Source organism: Cervus canadensis, chromosome 32 (assembly GCF_019320065.1).
Source record: "Cervus canadensis isolate Bull #8, Minnesota chromosome 32, ASM1932006v1, whole genome shotgun sequence".
NCBI lineage: Eukaryota > Metazoa > Chordata > Mammalia > Artiodactyla > Cervidae > Cervus > Cervus canadensis.
This window is the reverse complement of record NC_057417.1, coordinates 22935209-22953945: the sequence shown is the minus strand read 5'-3', so window position 1 is coordinate 22953945 and position 18737 is coordinate 22935209. Positions and strand designations below refer to the sequence as shown.

The 18737-nt window shown below is 46.1% G+C and overlaps 1 protein-coding gene across 1 annotated transcript in view; it reads left to right on the top strand.

Annotated features, from left to right (window-relative positions):
* GALNT17 (polypeptide N-acetylgalactosaminyltransferase 17) overlaps positions 1-18737 on the top strand; it is a 413864-nt gene that overhangs the window by 319312 nt on the left and 75815 nt on the right. The window contains exon 6 of the mRNA XM_043456316.1: positions 9169-9286. Coding sequence (XP_043312251.1) covers positions 9169-9286 — 118 coding nt within the window. The remainder of the gene's footprint in view (positions 1-9168; positions 9287-18737) is intronic.

The following is an 18737-nucleotide window of genomic DNA, read 5'->3' as shown; positions in this document are numbered from 1 at the left end:
AGAACTGGCCATTCAATTTCAGATGAGTCATCTCTGATTTTGACAGATGCACTTGCAGCGGAGTGGTGAGGATGAGAGCCTGCTTGAGTGGCTTAGGAGAGAACGGGAGAGAAAATTGGAGGCATCAGGTGTAGACAGTTCTGAAAGGGGGCTTTGCTGTAAAGGGGAGCAGAAAACGAGGAGAGATAGCTGTAAGGAAAGTGGGTCAGAAGAGAAGGGGATTGTAGACTTTGTGAGTGGCTTGGAACGAACCAGCCAAGAGGGAAGATGTTAACTGTGGGTGTTGTTCTAAAATGTACCCAGGATTTTAAAATTCAGAGATGGTGAGGACAACAAAGTGGGAGATTATTGCCATTAAAAAGATGGTGGTGCACTGGTGAGGAATCTGCCTGCCAGTCCAGGAGACACGGGTTCGATCCCTGGTCCAGGAGGATCCCACATGCTGTGGAGCAGCCAAGCCCACGCACCTAGAGCCCATGTTCCTCAACAAGAGAAGCCAGGGCAATGAGAGTCTGAGCACTGCCACGAAGAGTAGCCCTTGCTTGCCACAACTAGAGAAAGCCTGGGCAGCAACGAAGACCCAGCACATCCTGAAATAAATAAGGAATTAAAAAAAAAAAAATTTGAAAGTGAAAGTCACTAAGCGTCCGACTTTGTGACCCCATGGACTATAGAGTCCATGGAATTCTCCAGGCCAGAACACTGGAGTGGGTAGCCGTTCCCTTCTCCAGGGGATCTTCCCAACCCAGGAATCGAACCCAGGTCTCCTGCATTGTAGGCGAATTCTTTACCAGCTGAACCACAAGGGAAGCCTGTGTGGAAATAAGGAAAGATATTTAATATAGGTGTGAATAGGGGAGAGAGGATTGCAGGAGTGAGGATGGGGGTAGTGAGAGTAGCAAGAGAGGATGGGAGGAGGGGTTGGCCTCAGCTAAGAGCAAGAACAGTTCAATTGCGGCAAAACGTTGGCCACGCCACTAAGTGTGTGGATGTGAGAGGTGGGGTCATTCTCTTTTGTTTGCTGATTTCTCAAGGAAATAAGAAGCAAGGCTGCGGGTTGAGAGGGAGGAGAGGGGAGGAGGTGTTGGAGGTTTGCTGGCGCAGAGTCTTCTAGGAGTGACGGAGGAGGAACTCGGGCCCTGGGGCAGCTCTGAGGGCCCAACAGACACACACAGAGCCCTGAATTTAAGAAGAAGTCAGCCAACAGAGAGATGCAATTATTGGCATCAGTTTTGCCAACAATGCAAAGTGGGAGTGGGGAAGCCAGGCCACTGTTAAAACAACCAACCATGGCTTTGGACTTGGGGGACAGGGAGAACTCAAGAGGAGGAAGTCCGTTGTCAAGGTGGCAGGGCCAGTGGACTATGGGTCCCAGGGGAGTGGGAGGAGGGATGAATCTGGTGAACTTGAGGAGATGAACTGGAATAGCAGGGGTTGGATGGGAGAGTGGAGTGCTTATGGCCAGAGAACACAGATGATTTTTGTTTGTTTGTTTTCTTATTTTTGTCAAGCTGTATTTTCTGTAAGACATATGTATTTTTTTTTACAAAAGATAAATGTGTTTTTAAGGGTGTGGGTAGGCTTTGGACAGATGGAGGTGGTCTTGTGGAGGACATTTCTGGAGAAGGATGGCTGGGCATAAGTTGGGATGCGTTTCCTGAGCAATGAATTGCCCCATGTAACTGGCTGTGGACTCTATAGGGCCGATGGCAGGAGAGATGTTGAGGAGGGCGGAGATGCTAAGGAAGAACTTGTACTTCACTCAGGAGAGGGTGGGGAGCCAGTGAAGGGGTTTGAGGGTGGACACATCACCGACAAGGAGGGGAAGCAATGACAGAGACAAAGCTCTGCATATCTGGGTGGAAATTCCTGGGTCTGCCTCGCTGTCTCTCCCTTTCTTATCTCTCTGTCAGCTGGAACAGTTGTGGTGTGTTGAGTATATTCTTTGGAACAGCAACAATAAAAGTGATTATTTTTAATTTCTGCGCTTCTCCTCCGTAATGGAGCTATTAGACTTTGGCAGATCCCTTAATATGATTATCCTTTTTGAATGATTTCAAATTGAAATGTTTGCGCTGATGGTGGTAATTGCAGTGGAGTTTGAAGAACGAGGCTGCGGACTCACGGTCCAGGAGCTCATCGACTGTGGCTCGTGCTCCTGGGCAGGTGGGGACAAGACCCCGGAGGGGTCGTGGGGTGGGGCCCTGGCGACTTCTTGGTTATAAGGACGGGTCTGGCTCACCCTGCCGACGGTGTGGCAGGTCCTGGTAGGGCTGGGCAGGGGCTTCCCGTTGAGAAGACCACAGCTATCCATCATCAATCCAGAATTCAAAGCAGGCACTCCCCTGAGATTGCCAGCAATGCTGACTGGCCCAGCCGAGGTGAGGATATGCCTTGTAATGATTTATTTCATCTCCGCATCAGCCAGTGAAGCATCAGCCACCTGCTGGAGCCTTGCCCTGCTTCCAGCATCGTAGGGTTGCCTCAAAGTCCTTCTGTTTGCAGGACTAGGGTCTTGGCTTAGCAGGGAGGCCACCCCGCAGGGACTGGTCTCCCAGGCTGCTTCCAGTCCCTCCTCTGCACCATCTGTGTCAAGCTTGGCCTCAGTAGGACACCAGGATGTGAACCGATACCCAGGCACCCTCTTGACACTGTGACAAGTTGTTGTTGTTGTTTTTTAATATTTATTTATTTATTTGGCTCTGTCGGGTGTTAGTTGGCAGCAGGCAGTATCTTCACTGTCGTGCAAGGTCGTTCGTTGCCCTGCATGGACTCTCTAGTCATGGTGCTTGGGCTTCGGTAGTTGCCACACTCAGGCTTAGTTTCTCTCTCCCCAAGCGTGTAGAATCTTAATTCCCCGACTTGGGATTGAACCTGCATCCCTTGCATGGCAAGGCAGTTCTTAAATCACTGAACCACCAGTGAAGTCCCCCATGGCAGGTTTTGACCATGGCCTTTAGGGGACCTTTCCACATGCAACCAATGGCAATAATGGTCACATGCTCATTTTGCACCTTCGGTGCACGGGGACCAGCCTCCTACCCTTCTTCATCTTTGGGTTTTGACGGCCTGCCAGCATTCAGACAGTGGCCTGCTTGGCTGTGGCCTCTTGGTGGGGCCTCGTGCCAGCTGGGTAGCTGCTGTGGCTGAGTTTTAATGAGGAGGCCCTAGGGGACCCCTCCTTCCCATTGTGGGGAATCCTGGAGCTTCTGTATTTTGATTGAATACACTGAACCGAGCTGTGAGCAGCAGGTGGGGAACCCAGGGGGACTCATACAGTGAATCCGTCTCTCTTTGCCACTGCAACCGAAAAATAAAACATCATCCAGGTAAAGCCAGTTGCGTGAAAAGAGCAGGCTGCGTGATGGCAGAAGGTGTTTCCTAAAGGGTGATGTGAGAGTTGCCGGGAGGAAGAAGCAGCCGATGTCCTTGACAGTGAAAGGCTAGGGCCTGAGTCCTTCCTGCCTCTCTGCCTCTTCTCCTCCATCTTCCTCCCCTCCCTCCTCCATCTCTTCCCCTCCTTCCCTCCTTCTTCTCTATTTATCCCTCTGTCTCTCCCCCTAGTAACTGCATACTCCCCCGCTGTCCTTGGCTTCAAGTTTAGGTCAGCCAGTTCGTCCCTGGGACATCATGGAGCCCTTCCCCACCAGGGGTGGTCACCAGATCTATTACACTCATTCATTCATTCACCAGCATCTGGCTGTAACATTAGCAAGGCTCTGGCTCCTGGGAATACAATGAGAAATTAGAGGAATAATTTCTCTGCTCTTGGAGACCTGATGGTTCAAGAGGGAGCTGGCTCTGTAGGATGGTTCTGCTGGTACAAACACAGATTCCTGAGTCCCGTCTCTGTAAGTCTGGTTCCGTGATCTGGGCTGCACCTGGGAAGCTGCATTTTTCTCAGGAGCCATCCTGGTGACGCTGATGGATCCTAGGCCAATCTCAGGGAAACATTCTTTTCAGCCTTGAGACTGTGCCCAGAACCACCCATTCAAGAGCTGTGCACTGTGGTTCTAACTGTCCCGCTGGCCCTTGAGCGGTTAGAAAGTGTAGTGTCTTAGAGAAGGATCTTACCACACATGGGTGATGATGTTGGGAATTTTCAGATGTTGCACTTCAGGGTTGGAGAGTATTCTAACTTCTCAGAATTTCTTGATGTGCTCAGCAGTGGCTCTCTAAAAACCTGGGGTGACCCCACTGCTCCCTCCCATTCCCCCTTCTCTGTAGATTCCCGACCTCCCTGGACCACCCCTCCCACCTCCAGGTGCGCCTGTTGCTGGCTTTTCTCTGTCTCCCGGGTGACCCTGGCTTGGAACTTCAGAGGGAATCTTCTCTGCAGTTTGCCTCTTCTGGCCGTCTGATGAAACATCCATCCTCCCCCAGATCGGAAATGGCAGGGAGGGAAGATTGTTGTCATTGTTCGGTTGCTCACTCGTGTCCGACTCTTTGCGACCCTGTGGACTGCAGCACGCCAGGCTTCCTAGCCCTTCACTATCTCCCGTAGTTTGTTCAAACTCATGTCCATTGAGTCGGTGATGCTATCCAACCCTCTCATCCTCTGTCGCTTCCTTCTCTTCCTGCCCTCAATCTTTCCCAGCATCAGGGTCTTTTCCAATGAGTCAGCTCTTCGCATCAGGTGGCCATAGTGTTGGAGCTTCAGCTTCAGCATCAGTCCTTCTAATGAATAGTCAGGGTTGATTTCCTTTAGGATTGACTGGTTTATCTCCTTACAGTCCGAGGGACTCTCAAGAATCCTCTCCAGCGCCACTATTCAAAAGCATCAGTTCTTTGGCTCTCAGCCTTCTTTATGGTCCATCTCTCACATCCGTACATGACTACTGGAAAAACCATAGCTTTGAGTAGATGGCTGCTTGTCAGCAAAGTGATGTCTCTGTTTTTTAATAAGCTGTCTAGGTTTGTCATAGCTGTGCTATTCAGCTGCAAAGAACAGAAACCTATCTAACACATCCCATTTAAGTCAAGGAGAACAGATCACAAAGACACAAGGGGCTCTCACATCATCCAGGGGCAGAGTGCAGAGCCAGGCCAGTCAGCAAGTGGGCAGCCCAAGACTCCAGCCTGCCCTGCACCCCCTGGTCTCACCCTCCGAGGGGCATCTGCCTCCCTCTGCTCAGCCATCCGTGTGCACAAGGACCAGTAGAGCTGCCCCCAAACGGCAGCCTCAGCCCTCCAGATGGCTGAGACCCTCCAGTTCTAACTCCCGGCACTGTCTCAATCCCGTTTCAGAAAAACATAATTTGATAGACCCCATTTGGGATCCATGCTGACTCCTGATCAGTTAACTGAGACAGGGGCTGGACTTCATATACTTTTCCAGAAGAGGGATCAGCTACTTCTCTGAAAGGGACCAAGGGCTGCAGGGAATGCTTGACAGTTAAAGTGAAGCAGTTGCTGTTCTGGGGTAGCTAGTGCCCCGAAAGAGGGCGATATGCTGTGTCTATAGGCATGCTTGGTGTGAGATTCCTGGGAAAACACGGAGGACGAAGGAGCACTATTATTGAGCTCCTGCTCTCTCTGCACTGGTCTCATTGCATGTCTTTTCACAGCGATGCTCTGCAGAGACTTCACTGGGATCCAGAGGCTCCATTCACTTCACGCAAGTTCAGTTTCCATGGCAGCACCTGCATTCAGCAAACTTGGTCCCTTCAACTCTCAACACTGGTCTTCCCATTGACACCACTGCTGCTGGATCACATGGGTACCAAGAAGTATCCCATGGGGTCAGAAATCTGGACATTTTTTTTTCATTTATTTTTATTAGTTGGAGGCTAATTACTTTACAATATTGTAGTGGGTTTTGTCATACATTGACATGAATCAGCCATGGAGTTACATGTATTCCCCATCCCGATCCCCCCTCCCACCTCCCTCTCCACCCGATTCCTCTGGGTCTTCCCAGTGCACCAGGCCCGAGCACTTGTCTCATGCATCCAACCTGGGCTGGTGATCTGTTTCGCCATAGATAATATACATGTTTTGATGCTGTTCTCTCGAAACATCCCACCCTCGCCTTCTCCCACAGAGTCCAAAAGTCTGTTCTGTACATCTGTGTCTCTTTTTCTGTTTTGCATATAGGGTTATCGTTACCATCTTTCTAAATTCCATATATATGTGTTAGTATGCTGTAATGTTCTTTATCTTTCTGGCTTACTTCACTCTGTATAATGGGCTCCAGTTTCATCCATCTCATTAGAACTGATTCAAATGAATTCTTTTTAACGGCTGAGTAATATTCCATGGTGTATATGTACCACAGCTTCCTTATCCATTCGTCTGCTGATGGGCATCTAGGTTGCTTCCATGTCCTGGCTATTATAAACAGTGCTGCGATGAACACTGGGGTACACGTGTCTCTTTCAGATCTGGTTTCCTCAGTGTGTATGCCCAGAAGTGGGATTGCTGGGTCATATGGCAGTTCTATTTCCAGTTTTTTAAGGAATCTCCACACTGTTTTCCATAGTGTCTTACTAGTTTGCATTCCCACCAACAGTGTAAGAGGGTTCCCTTTTCTCCACACCCTCTCCAGCATTTATTGCTCGTAGACTTTTGGATAGCAGCCATCCTAACTGGCCTGTAATGGTACCTCATTGTGGTTTTGATTTGCATTTCTCTGATAATGAGTGATGTGGAGCATCTTTTCATGTGTTTGTTAGCCATCTGTATGTCTTCTTTGGAGAAATGTCTGTTTAGTTCTTTGGCCCATTTTTTGATTGGGTCATTTATTTTTCTGGAATTGAGCTTCAGGAGTTGCTTATATATTTTTGAGATTAATCCTTTGTCTGTTGCTTCATTTGCTATTATCTTCTCCCAATCTGAGGGCTGTCTTTTCACCTTACTTATAGTTTCCTTTGTTGTGCAAAAGCTTTTAAGTTTCATTAGGTCCCATTTGTTTATTTTTGCTTTTATTTCCAGTATTCTGGGAGGTGGGTCATAGAGGATCTTGCTGTGATTTATGTCGGAGAGTGTTTTGCCTATGTTCTCCTCTAGGAGTTTTATAGTTTCTGGTCTTACATTTAGATCTTTAATCCATTTTGAGTTTATTTTTGTGTATGGTGTTAGAAAGTGTTCTAGTTTCCTTCTTTTACAAGTGGTTGACCAGTTTTCAGAAATCTGGACATTAAAGTCAGGCTCAAGATCTGAAGGAGCAGATAAAGATCTATTGTTGAGATCTCTAGTTCAGTTCAGGAGAATCCCACCTAACAGCTTCCTAGAAGTCCCAGTGGACTTTCATGGGGCTTCCGCTATGAGACCTCTCTATCGCCTAGGAAGGCATCTCACCAGCATTTCTGGCCTTTAGCAGACTGGCTTTTTCACAAAGCCATTTCTGAGGAGTGCAGTGAGGCAGAAAGACTGAAATGAAGGGCTTTGAGAGGCAAATGGTCCTGGCCTCTGCTCTGTGATTCATGCTGGGTCGCTAGTTCTCCGCGGGCTTCAGCAGGAGAGGTCCTCCCTCTTTCACACAACCATGGGGGTTTTTAAATGAGACAGTGCGTGAAATGTGCTTTGCGCTCATGCTGGAGACAGTAATCACTCAATAAATGGCAGCCATAATAACAGTAATAATAATAACTTAGTTGCTTGAATGTAGGATGTTTCTCTATCCCCTACAGCACCAGTAAAATGCCTTGAAGGAGGCTGCCTGCTTCTATTTCTTCTTCTTCCCCCTCCTCCCCTCCCTCTCTCCTTCCTTCTCCTCCTTCCCCTTCTCTTCCTCCCCCTCCTTCTCCTTCTTCAAGTGAGACACAATTGGATAACATGGTGCAAGTTTAAAGTAGATACACTTTCTAAAACAGACTGAGAGAGTTAAGTGATAGAGTAAGCACATGCATTATTCAAAATCCTTAATGTATTTTATCTCATTTGATTGTCATAAGAGTTCGGACACGATTGAGCGACTTTCACTCATTTACTCACTCACTCGATGACCTCATGGGGTTCCTACCCCATAATTCCTGTTTTACAGAGAAGGAAACTGAGGCTCAGAAAAGTGACGTAACTTGGTTGTTACATGTTAGTTAAATGAAGGGCCCTTTTGTCTAACTTCAGGATCTTAAGCCACAGCTCTGAAGCTGACCATAAGCTGAATTCAGTCATACAATGGGGTTACCTTAAATGCTCGTGGGATTTTCAGCTATATTAATAGAGGCATGGTATCTAGAATGATGGAGGTGAGAGTTCCGCTTGCCCTGCCCTGAAGAGAGCTCATCCAAGTGTTTAATTCTGGGTCTTGCAATAAGGTAACCACCAGAGCATTAGCTAATGCCTCTGTTGTTTAGTCGCTAAGTCACGTCTGACTCTTTGTGACCCCGTGGTCTGCAGCACCCCAGGCTTCCCTGTCCTTCACCATCTCCCAGAGTTTGCTCAAACTCATGTCTACTGAATCGGTGTTGCCATCCAGTCATCTCATCCTCTACCATCTCCTTCTCCTCTTGCCCTCAGTCTTGCCCAGCATCAGGGTCTTTTCCAATGAATTGGCTCTTCACATTAAGTGGCCAAAGTATTGGAGCTTCAGCTTCAGTATCAGTGCTTCCAATGGATATTCAGGGTTGATTTCCTTTCAGATTGACTAGCTTGATCTCCTTGCTGTCCAAGGGAGTCTCAGGAGTCTTCTCTAGCACCACAGTTCAAAAGCATCAATTCTTCGGTGCTCAGACACCTTTATGGCCCAGCTCTCTAACAGGGCCTTCTTTATGGTCCAACTCTCTAACAGGTCACACATTTATCATTTCTTTCTTTTTTTTTTTTTTTTTGTGGTGAGAATATTTAGTATTTACTCTTAGCAACTTTGAAGTACATAGTACACTATTCTTAATAATAATTACAATGCTATGCATGAGAACCCTGGAACTTGTTTATCTTCTCACTGCAAGTGTAGACCCTTTGGCCAATATCTCCCAATTCCTCCACCCTGCTCCCAGCCCCTGGTAACCACTCTGAGTAGATTGTATGAGTTTGACTTATTTAGATTCCACATATAAGCGAGATCTACAGTATTTGTCTGACTTATTCCACTCATCATAATGCCCTCAAGCCCCAGAAGTGTTGTTGCAAATTGGAGAAAAGGATTTCCTTTTCTCGTGGCAGAGTAATATTCCATTTTCTATGTATCACGTGACTATCACTTCTCTCTCTCTCTCTCTCCTGCAGGACACCAGCCATGATCGGCTGCTCGTTTGTGGTCAACAGGAAGTTCTTTGGTGAAATTGGTCTTCTGGACCCTGGGATGGATGTGTATGGAGGAGAAAATATCGAACTTGGAATCAAGGTCTGTGACATGGTGTCCTTTCTTCTTGGTCTATTTATGTTTGTGAGCAGCACTACCTGGTCATTTTCGATGTGTGTTTAAAGCTTCCTTAGCTGGGTGAATGACAGAATGGTTCACCCCACTTCTGTTCCTAAAGATGTTCCAGCAGGATTGGTACCCAATCAGGTACCCCATCTTGAGCTTTACCCGCTTCAAGAAGTTGAACAATTTGGCCATGCCTGGGTGATACAATCTAGACATTAATTAGCAAGAGAATATGGTTCCTACTCCCATCCAGTTTCATTCTCTCCTTAAATCTTTCTTAAAATTAAGTCATCTCCTTAAATTAGAATTTCCAGCCTACATATTTGGACAGTTCATGTACATAAAATAACCATAAGATGCCAGAGGAGAGAAGAATCATGTTCTGTGGGACTCTCCTGTTTCTTAGAAAGGTTTCTAAGGAGGCTGATGGGGAAGAGGGAAGAGGAAGAAGATTGCAGAAGGGGCTCTTGCTGGCCCCATGTTCAGATCAGCTCCATCGCTTCAGCCGGGTTTTGTTTAAAATTCTGTTTGAAAAATGATTTTCACTGTCAAAAAAAAAAAAAGTTGGGCATATTGATGCATTCCAACCTCTTCGTGTTAGAGTTAAGATAAATGGACCTCAGTGAAGGTTTGGGTGAGGGGAATCCTTTAGGACCTGGTCACCACTTAACTGGTGTGTCTTCTTGCATGCCACAAAGAGGGGACTCCTGGGGGTGCCCATTTAGGGTCACTGGGCCCCCACTGGCCCCTGTCCTGAACTTTTGCCTACCTGGGAAGTAAGCTTGTTGGGAACGACTCGGACACAATTGTAAGGTTTAAGTTTATTGGATTTCTTCTTCCTTCCGCTGCTGGAATCTCCTTTTTGTGCTGCCAGGCAGGTACCCAGCACAGGACCCCTACCCACAATCAAAGCCCGTTCTCCGTGTCAGATTTCATTCGTTATCCCTAATTGCTCAGAACCTTTAAGATACCCCGCCAGCCCCTCATCTACACTCACACCCCTCTTCATGGAATGAAAGACTTCGTGTTCTTATGATGAAATGAGCGTCCAGGATGCAGGAGCAATGGGGATGGTGGGGACCTTCCCTGCACCCTCCAGTCACTCCCTTTTGGAGACTGCAGACTCTTCCTGTATTTTCAGTTCTGGGCTGGGCTCTTTCCTACTTGGAATTTACATAGAATTTCTTTGAAAGCCCAGCAATTAAAAATCCCATGGATATGTGATCGCAACTAGTGTACTCGGCACTTAATCCATTTGGAATTTAGTTGATGGAAAAGATCTGGACCCAGAATGTTGAACTTGGCCTCTGACTTCAGTTTCTACCCTGGTCTCATCTCCTCATTCTGCCATCTTCCTTAGCTCTCATCTGCTTCTAGCATGCCAGGGAATTATGACTTTTTTATTATGTATTTTGTATTTCTCTAACTTTACTAGCCAGATTGCAAGCTTTATGGGGCACAGAACTTCATGGTGCTCACCTTTGCATCCCAGGCACATAGAACCATGCTTCACACATTGCTCAATAGATATCCATTAGATTCATGACTGATTGAGCACCTAAAGGGACCCAGCATGCGTAGAAGCAGTGAGACATTGTGGAGACAAGTCCAGTTAAATGGAAGATGATAACTTACCCAGGTACTTCCTTGTGAAAGGAAGGAGCTGAAGGAAGCCCTGCATTGAGATGGTTAAGCTTTCTTAAATGTTTCAAAATTGTATGATAGCTTATAAAATCATGTGTTTATTTATATATAATGTTTATAAAATTAAAATTTATGATAATTTGGTAAATTGTTGATTCTAAAAATTTTTAATATTTTATTAAGAGGGATTTGAATGTCTAATGGTGTGAGAAGGAAGCCTGTGGGGGTAAGACAACACCAGCAGAGGGGAGAACAGGATGATGGATGGAGCACTGTCCTCACGGAGGCAGGGGCACAGGTGGAGGGGTTATGGGGACAGGAGGGACCCCCAGATTTGATTGCCACAGCAGGCTGTGCTTTGTGGAAAACAGGTGGAAACATCAGGCCCACTGCTAAGGCGCTCAGATGTTGGTCTCCCCACGCGTGAAGGTATTTTCTGTGCATCGACCTGGACCCCACAAACGTCTGGGTGTGAGGCTCTGCCGGGCTCCGTGGTGGTGGCGGTGATGACAGCCCTGCGTGGCTGCCCTATCCCTGCAGGAGGGGCGGAGCCTGTCAGTTTCGCCCTGCGGCAGCGCCACCCACTACAGCACCGCCCCTCGCCACCAGCTGAGGGCGCCCGTGAGTTCCGCGCCGCACCTCCAAGGGACAGGCTGGAGGTGTGTCTACTGGTCTTCTCAGCACCTGGCTGCTCTCCAGATGTCTTTGTGAAGGCGTCGGATGGAGGAGCCTGGATCCTCCCCTAGTGTACAATCACCAGTCTCTTATCCCAGGCACCTTCAGCATCCACGCTGGAGATTTGGGAATGTTTATGCGCTTATCTATTTCTGCTTTATTGACTACGCCAAAGCCTTCGACTGTGTGGATCACAATAAACTGTGGAAAATTCTGAAGGAGATGGGAATACCAGACCACCTGACCTGCCTCTTGAGAAACCTGTATGCAGGTCAGGAAGCAACAGTTAGAACTGGACATGGAAAAACAGACTGGTTCCAAATAGGAAAAAGAGTACGTCAAGGCTGTATATTGTCACCCTGCTTATTTAACTTATATGCAGAGTACATCATGAGAAACGCTGGGCTGGAAGAAGCACAAGCTGGAATTAAGATTGCCGGGAGAAATATCAATAACCTCAGATATGCAGATGACACCACCCTTATGGCAAAAAGTGAAGAGGAACTAAAAAGCCTCTTAATGAAAGTGAAAGAGGAGAGTGAAAAAGTTGGCTTAAAGCTCAACATTCAGAAAACTAAGATCAAGGCATCTGGTCCCATCACCTCATGGGAAATAGATGGGGAGACAGTGGAAACAGTGTCAGACTTTATTTTTTTGGGCTCCAAAATCACTGCAGATGGTGACTGCAGCCATGAAATTAAAAGACCCTTACTCCTTGGAAGGAAAGTTATGACCAACCTAGATAGCATATTAAAAAGCAGAGACATTACTTTGCCAACAAAGGTCTGTCTGGTCAAGGCTATGGTTTTTCCAGTGGTCCTGTATGGATGTGAGAGTTGGACTGTGAAGAAAGCTGAGCACTGAAAAATTGATGCTTTTGAACTGTGGTGTTGGAGAAGACTCTTGAGAGTCCCTTGGACTGCAAGGAGATTCAACCAGTCCATCCTGAAGGAGATAAGTCCTGGGTGTTCATGGGAAAGAATGATGCTGAAGCTGAAACTCCAATACTTTGGCCACCTCATGCGAAGAGTTGACTCATTGGAAAAGACCCTGATGCTGGGAGGGATTAGGGGCAGGAGGAGAAGGGGACGACAGAAGATGAGATGGCTGGATGGCATCACCGACTCGATGGGCATGAGTTTGAATAAACTCCGGGAGTTTGTGATGGACAGGGAGGCCTGGCATGCTGCGATTCATGGGATTGCAAAGAGTCAGACCCAAATGAGCGACTGAACTGAACTGATGCGCTTGTTTCCCATAGCCCAGAGGTCCCCAATCTTTATCACACCAGGGACCGGTTTTGTAGAAGACAGTCTTTACGTGGATGGTGTTGGGAGTGGTGGTTCAGGTGGTAATACAAGCAATGCATGCCTGCTAAATCGCTTCAGTTGTGTCTGACCTTTTGCAGCCCTACTGACCGTAGCCCACCAGGCTCCTGCATCCATGGGATTCTCCAGGCAGGAATACTGGAGCGGGTAGCCATTTCCTCCTCCACTGGGATCTTCCCGTCCCAGGGATTGAGCCTGGGTCTCCTGTGTTGCAAGTAGATTCTTTACGTTCCATGCTCATTTTAAGAAATCACTGTTACCTGGTGTAAAATAAAATACACACATTCATTGTACATCATTCATCGTGTGTATGTGTGTGTTAGGTGTTCAGTTGTGTCTGACTCTCTGCAACCTCGTGGACTGTAGCCCACCAGGCTCCTCTGTCCATGGAATTCTCCAGGCAAGAATACTGGAGTGGGTAGCCATTCCCTTCCCCGGGGTCATTCACCATGACTTGAGTCTGAATCCTTTACCCAGGACTGCTGTGTAGCCTCCTGCAAAAGTTGCACCAAGAGGAAGGTCCTCCACGGGGTCTTTCCGTCTCAGGGATTGAGCCTGGGTCTCCTGTATTGCACGTAGATTCTTTACCGTTTGAGCCACCAGGGAAGCCCTCAGCTTAGCCAACTTCCTGGCACATCCGTATCTATTCTCAGAAAGGAGCCCAGGAAAGAGTCCACATCCTTCAAGCCCCCCTCTCTTGAAAAATACATTAGCCATCCCTGCTGCCTGAGATAAACCAGAGCTTTATGTAATATATACACTCATATATACATATGTAAAATTGTATAAAGTGTACACACATACATTTATACAGATTAACCTATAATAACCTGCAAGAAATGACATAAAATCATATGCTTTAGCTATGCGGGGAAATTTTGAATTTGAGAACACTTACCTTTTCTTTGTGATTTCTTTGACTAAGAAATAGGTCCATCGGTGATCAAACTATTCTCTGACATTTTTCATTACCTTTTAATTCCATCCTCAGTAATTAAAGAATAGGAAGAACTGAAAACCTTACTGTGGTTCGGGAGAGGGGGGAAAACAGCAGGGTTTACTCTAGGGCTCTTGCTTGGATGAAAGGCAAGCTTTCCCGTGACCAAAACAATCGATACAGTGGAGAGAGAGGAGGGGGAAAAAAGTGCTTTCTAGGACTGAGAAAATAAATGAGATAAAAAATTGAAAGGTTTCCTCCTGTTCTGAGTAACATTAATCAGCAATTTTAACGATGTATATTATGGTAACATGTCTAAATGGTAAGAGGGAAAAAATTCAAGGAGAAAAGACCAAATAGATTACTTTTAAATAGTGTCAGATGGCCTCAGGTTTCTCCAATATATCCGTCTTCTTGGGGATGAAAAGGCACTGTCTTATTCTGAACCCTCATGTAAAAGAACGGCTGACACACACCGCGTCCTGCCTGCCTGAATCTGAAAGAAAGGCAATGGAAAGATGCTGTCAGATCCTCCAGCCATCAGGAAAAGCCTTAACTCGTCAGGAATCTCAAGGACTGAATAAAAGGCAGAATTCCTATGTGTGCTCATTGTTGTTGAAAATATTTTTGATGAAGTAATTAGCCTCCAACTAATAAAAACAAATGAAAAAAAAATTTTAATAAATGAAAAAAAAAAAGAAAATATTTTTGAGACCAGCGACCTGTGATGGAGGTGAAGTCAGCAAGAGGGTGGTGGGTGAGAGAGGGGGACTCAGGCGTGATAACCTTCTTACCTGGCCCAGCCCGGCCCCCAGGACCTTCCTCTTGGTGCAACTTTTGCAGGAGACTCCACAGCAGTCCCGCGTAAAGGATTTAGACTCATGTCCTGGTGAGTGACCCTGGGGAAGGGAATGGCTACCCACTCCAGTATTCTTGCCTGGAGAATTCCATGGACAGAGGAGCCTGGCGGGCTATAGTCCATGAGGTTGCAGAGAGTCAGACGCAACTGAGCAACTAACATACACACACACACACACACACACACACACAGTGAATGATGTACAATGAATGTGTGTATTTTATTTTACACCAGGTGAGAATGATGTTCTTAAAATGCAGAGTTAGAGCTTGGTGCCACAACTGCTGGTGGCATAGTTCACAATACCCCCAGACCCCCATTTTCCTGAGGAGTTGGGATGTCATTCTTATGACTCAAGTGGGCCCAAGGTTGGCATCTCTGCTGTCTTGCCCAGCCCAGTGCACTTGAGCTGATGGTACTAAAGATCTGCAGGATAGTCCACAGACTCAGGCTGTATGAGGCCCCATCCCAACTGGGATACCTTCAGCAGTAGATTTGATAATCAGGGGGCAGATGGTATAAACAGTTCTGATCTGACTCTGAAAGTTCAGGTATCATGAGTACCAGTGTCTGAGAGTGAAGATGAATATCTCAGCTCAAGTAGAAGACATGAAACGGCTCTGACCAGCCCTGTTGATGGATGCTCTGATCCCCACCCCCGCCACTCCTCTGTCCACGAGCTTTGGGACTTATCATCCAGCATCCATTTTAACCACAGAAGATTCTCCCTGCTGGCTCTGAGACCCCTGACATCAGAATCCCCCACGTCCAGAAGCCTCCTCTGACCTTTGTCTTCCACTGGGATCTCTTGGGCTTAAGTCTGCTCTATCTATTGGATATTGTAGTTGAATAATGGTCACTCCTGGAAGCAGACCACCAGTTCAGTCCCATTTGCCTTATCCTTAGACTGCATGAGTCTTTGGTCCTCCTTCCTCTGCTGTTGATGGTCATCTCTGACTATGGGAATATCTTCACAATGTAAGGTTAGAGTATACGTGTGATAAAACTCAGAGCAAAAGTTCTTGGTCTTGTCTAGATAGAATCAACTTTGGGGTTTCACAGACTAGTCTTTAATCTGGATCCATATATTAATATTCCAGGTGACCGGCGGTTCAGCTGAATGCTTTTGGATATAATCGGGAGGCATGTTGAGAGTCTTCTCTGCTGTAATAGACACTGACCTAGGGAGACCACAGTAGACAGACATAGCTTCTATCTCCATAAAATTTATGGTCAGGCAGAAAAATCATTCATTTAGCAAATAATAACCAATGTAATAGGTGTGAAAAGATAGGGCAAGAGGAAAATAAGAAGAATAATAGCAAAAAAATAGCAAAAGAATAATAACCTACTCTAGGCCGTTGGGAAGCTCCTCCTTAGGGAAATGAGGTTGAAGACTTGAAAATGTGTTGAATTTAGATAGGTCAAAAAGGTGTGGGCATGGAGTGTAGGAATAAGAATATTCCAGACAGTTTTAGTTATATGAGATGATTAAGTTCTAGAGATTTATTGTATAGCATAGTACCTATAGTTAATATTTGCATTGTGTACTTAAAATTTTGCTGAGGGTAGATTTTATGTTGTGTTCTTTTCACAAAGTGTTTATTTATTGAGATGTAATTGACATACATCACTGTGTACATTTAAGGTGTACAGTAATAATAAAGAATGCAAGAAGAAATGTTTGGAAATGATATATATGTTGATAGCATAGATTGTGGTGATATCCCCAGGTGGCAGAGTGGTGAAGAACCCACCTGGCAATGCAAGAGACTCAAGAGATGTGGGTTTGATCCCTGGGTCTGGAAGATCCCCTGGAGGAAGGCATGGCAATCCACTCCAGTTCTGTTTCCTGGAGAATCCCCATGGACAGAGAAGCCTGGTGGGCTACAGTCCATGGGGTCGCAAAGAGTCAGACACGACTGAACTACTGAGCGCACACACACATTGACATGATGGTTTCCCAGGGCTATGCTTACCTCCAGACTCATCAAGTAGTTTACATTAAATAGGTACAGCTTTTCAGTATCAATCATGCCTCAATAAAACGGTTTTAAAAGGAAAAAAAAGATATTTCAGACAGAGACAAAAGCATGTGCAGAGGTTTGGCATTCTGAGAAGGAAATGTATTCTGGAAACTGAGGTATTCCAGGTGGCTGGAGAAGGTAAATGTTAGGGAAAACATATTAGATGCAGTGGCAGCAATCTTGAGTGGCATCTAGATTATGCAAGATCTTTAAACAGGTATTTGGCTTTTTCTTAAGGACCACTGTGAATATTTTGAAAGGAAAAAAAGAAGACATATGTGATAAAGAAAAAGACATCTGTGTGTGCGTGTGTGGTGTGTGTGTCTATATATAGTCCCATGTTGGACCCATAACCAAGATCCTTTGGAAGCATTTAAGGTGAGTGTGGCTATCAGCCTTTTTTTATATAAGAAAGATCATTATTGCCATGAAAAGACCTCGATTGCCATGTCGAGAATGAATGATAGAACTGAATGAACTCAGAGGTGAGACGTTAGGAGAGAAATGGACAAATTCAGAAAGCAGAAGAGACAGGACCTGAGGGTGGAGTGTATAGAGGGGATGAAAGTGAGTGGGGGGCAAGGCAGACTCCCGAGTTACTGGCTTGAACAATTGGGAGATGCTGGTGCTCTTCTCGGAGATGAGGCGGTCTGAACGAAGGCACGAGATGATGCTTTCTCTCTGAGAGGGGTCCTGACACCATCCAGTTCATCCAGTGGGCAGTTGGGTGTGTGGAGATTAAACAAAGGAGAGAGGACAAAGTGTGAGATAGACTTGGGCATCTTCTGTACATAGATTATATTCGAAGTTGCAAGAAGGAAGGGGTTGCCTAGAGAAAGGAGGAGAGGGGATAAGACAGAAATCCAGAAAAAAAAAAGCCACCTTTAGGACGTGGAAAGGGTAGTTGGAGAAACAACTAAGAAGAAACCCAGAGGAAGAGAGAAACATAGAGTCAGGGAATTTGTGGCAACTGAGAGAGGAATGTGTCTGCCTACCCAGAGCAGGCAGGGAGAGGAAGGGATGGATCCAGGTACCATTCAGGGGGCATAGTCAACAAGGACCTGGTGATGACTCAGCGTGAGGAATGAATGGGAGGAGAATATGGTGTACCTCCCCGGCCTCTGAGCAGCCGGATGGAGTCACTTAGAAAACACTGGCAGAGAAGAAGGTGTGTAGGTGAAAATTCGAGGAGTTCCGTTTTAGGAATCTTGAGTCCTCTGTGACTTGGCCACAAGATGTTGAAGGAACATAGGAGTAAGGTGGGGTTCCAACCGAGAGCGGGAATTGGAACAGGGTTCTAGGACCAGTGTGGAGTGTCCACCATCCCATCCCAGGGTCTACTGGACCTAAGTGGGGCTTAGGATTTGGGCTTGACTTAACAGCAGTAGGACATGGTGACTCCTTTTATGATATCAGCAAACAGTAGCCATATGTGCTATCCCTAAAGAATTAAAGAGTTAGGAGAATAGTGGGGTTTTTTTTTTTTTTTTATTGAGGACTCATCTCTTTTTTCCTGAAATATTTTGGGGAAAAGATCTTAGTTTTTTAAGATGTTGAGAACTTTCGAATCTCTGCTGCATACTCCAATTTCATGCAAGGATGTGAGTTTCCAGGTGCTCATCCAATCCTCCTGCCTTTGCTGTTTGTAGTCACTTCCCAAAAGGAGATAGTGAAGCCATCCCTGGAGCCAGAGCTCATCAGCCACCTACCTGTAAAGACTTAAAATCTGCAGTGACGTGTGGTCGTCCAGCCTTCACTGTGACATATACCTCACAGTACAGAATGGTGCTTTGTAGGGAAGAGCAGGAGAAGGTTCATTTAAACAGAGATTGCTGGCATTAGACAGCAGGAACATTTTGCTATCTTTATTGAAATGTATTGCCATCCTCTTAAGTAAGAAAAATAGTCTTTTATATATATATATATATATATATATATATATATATATATATAGAGA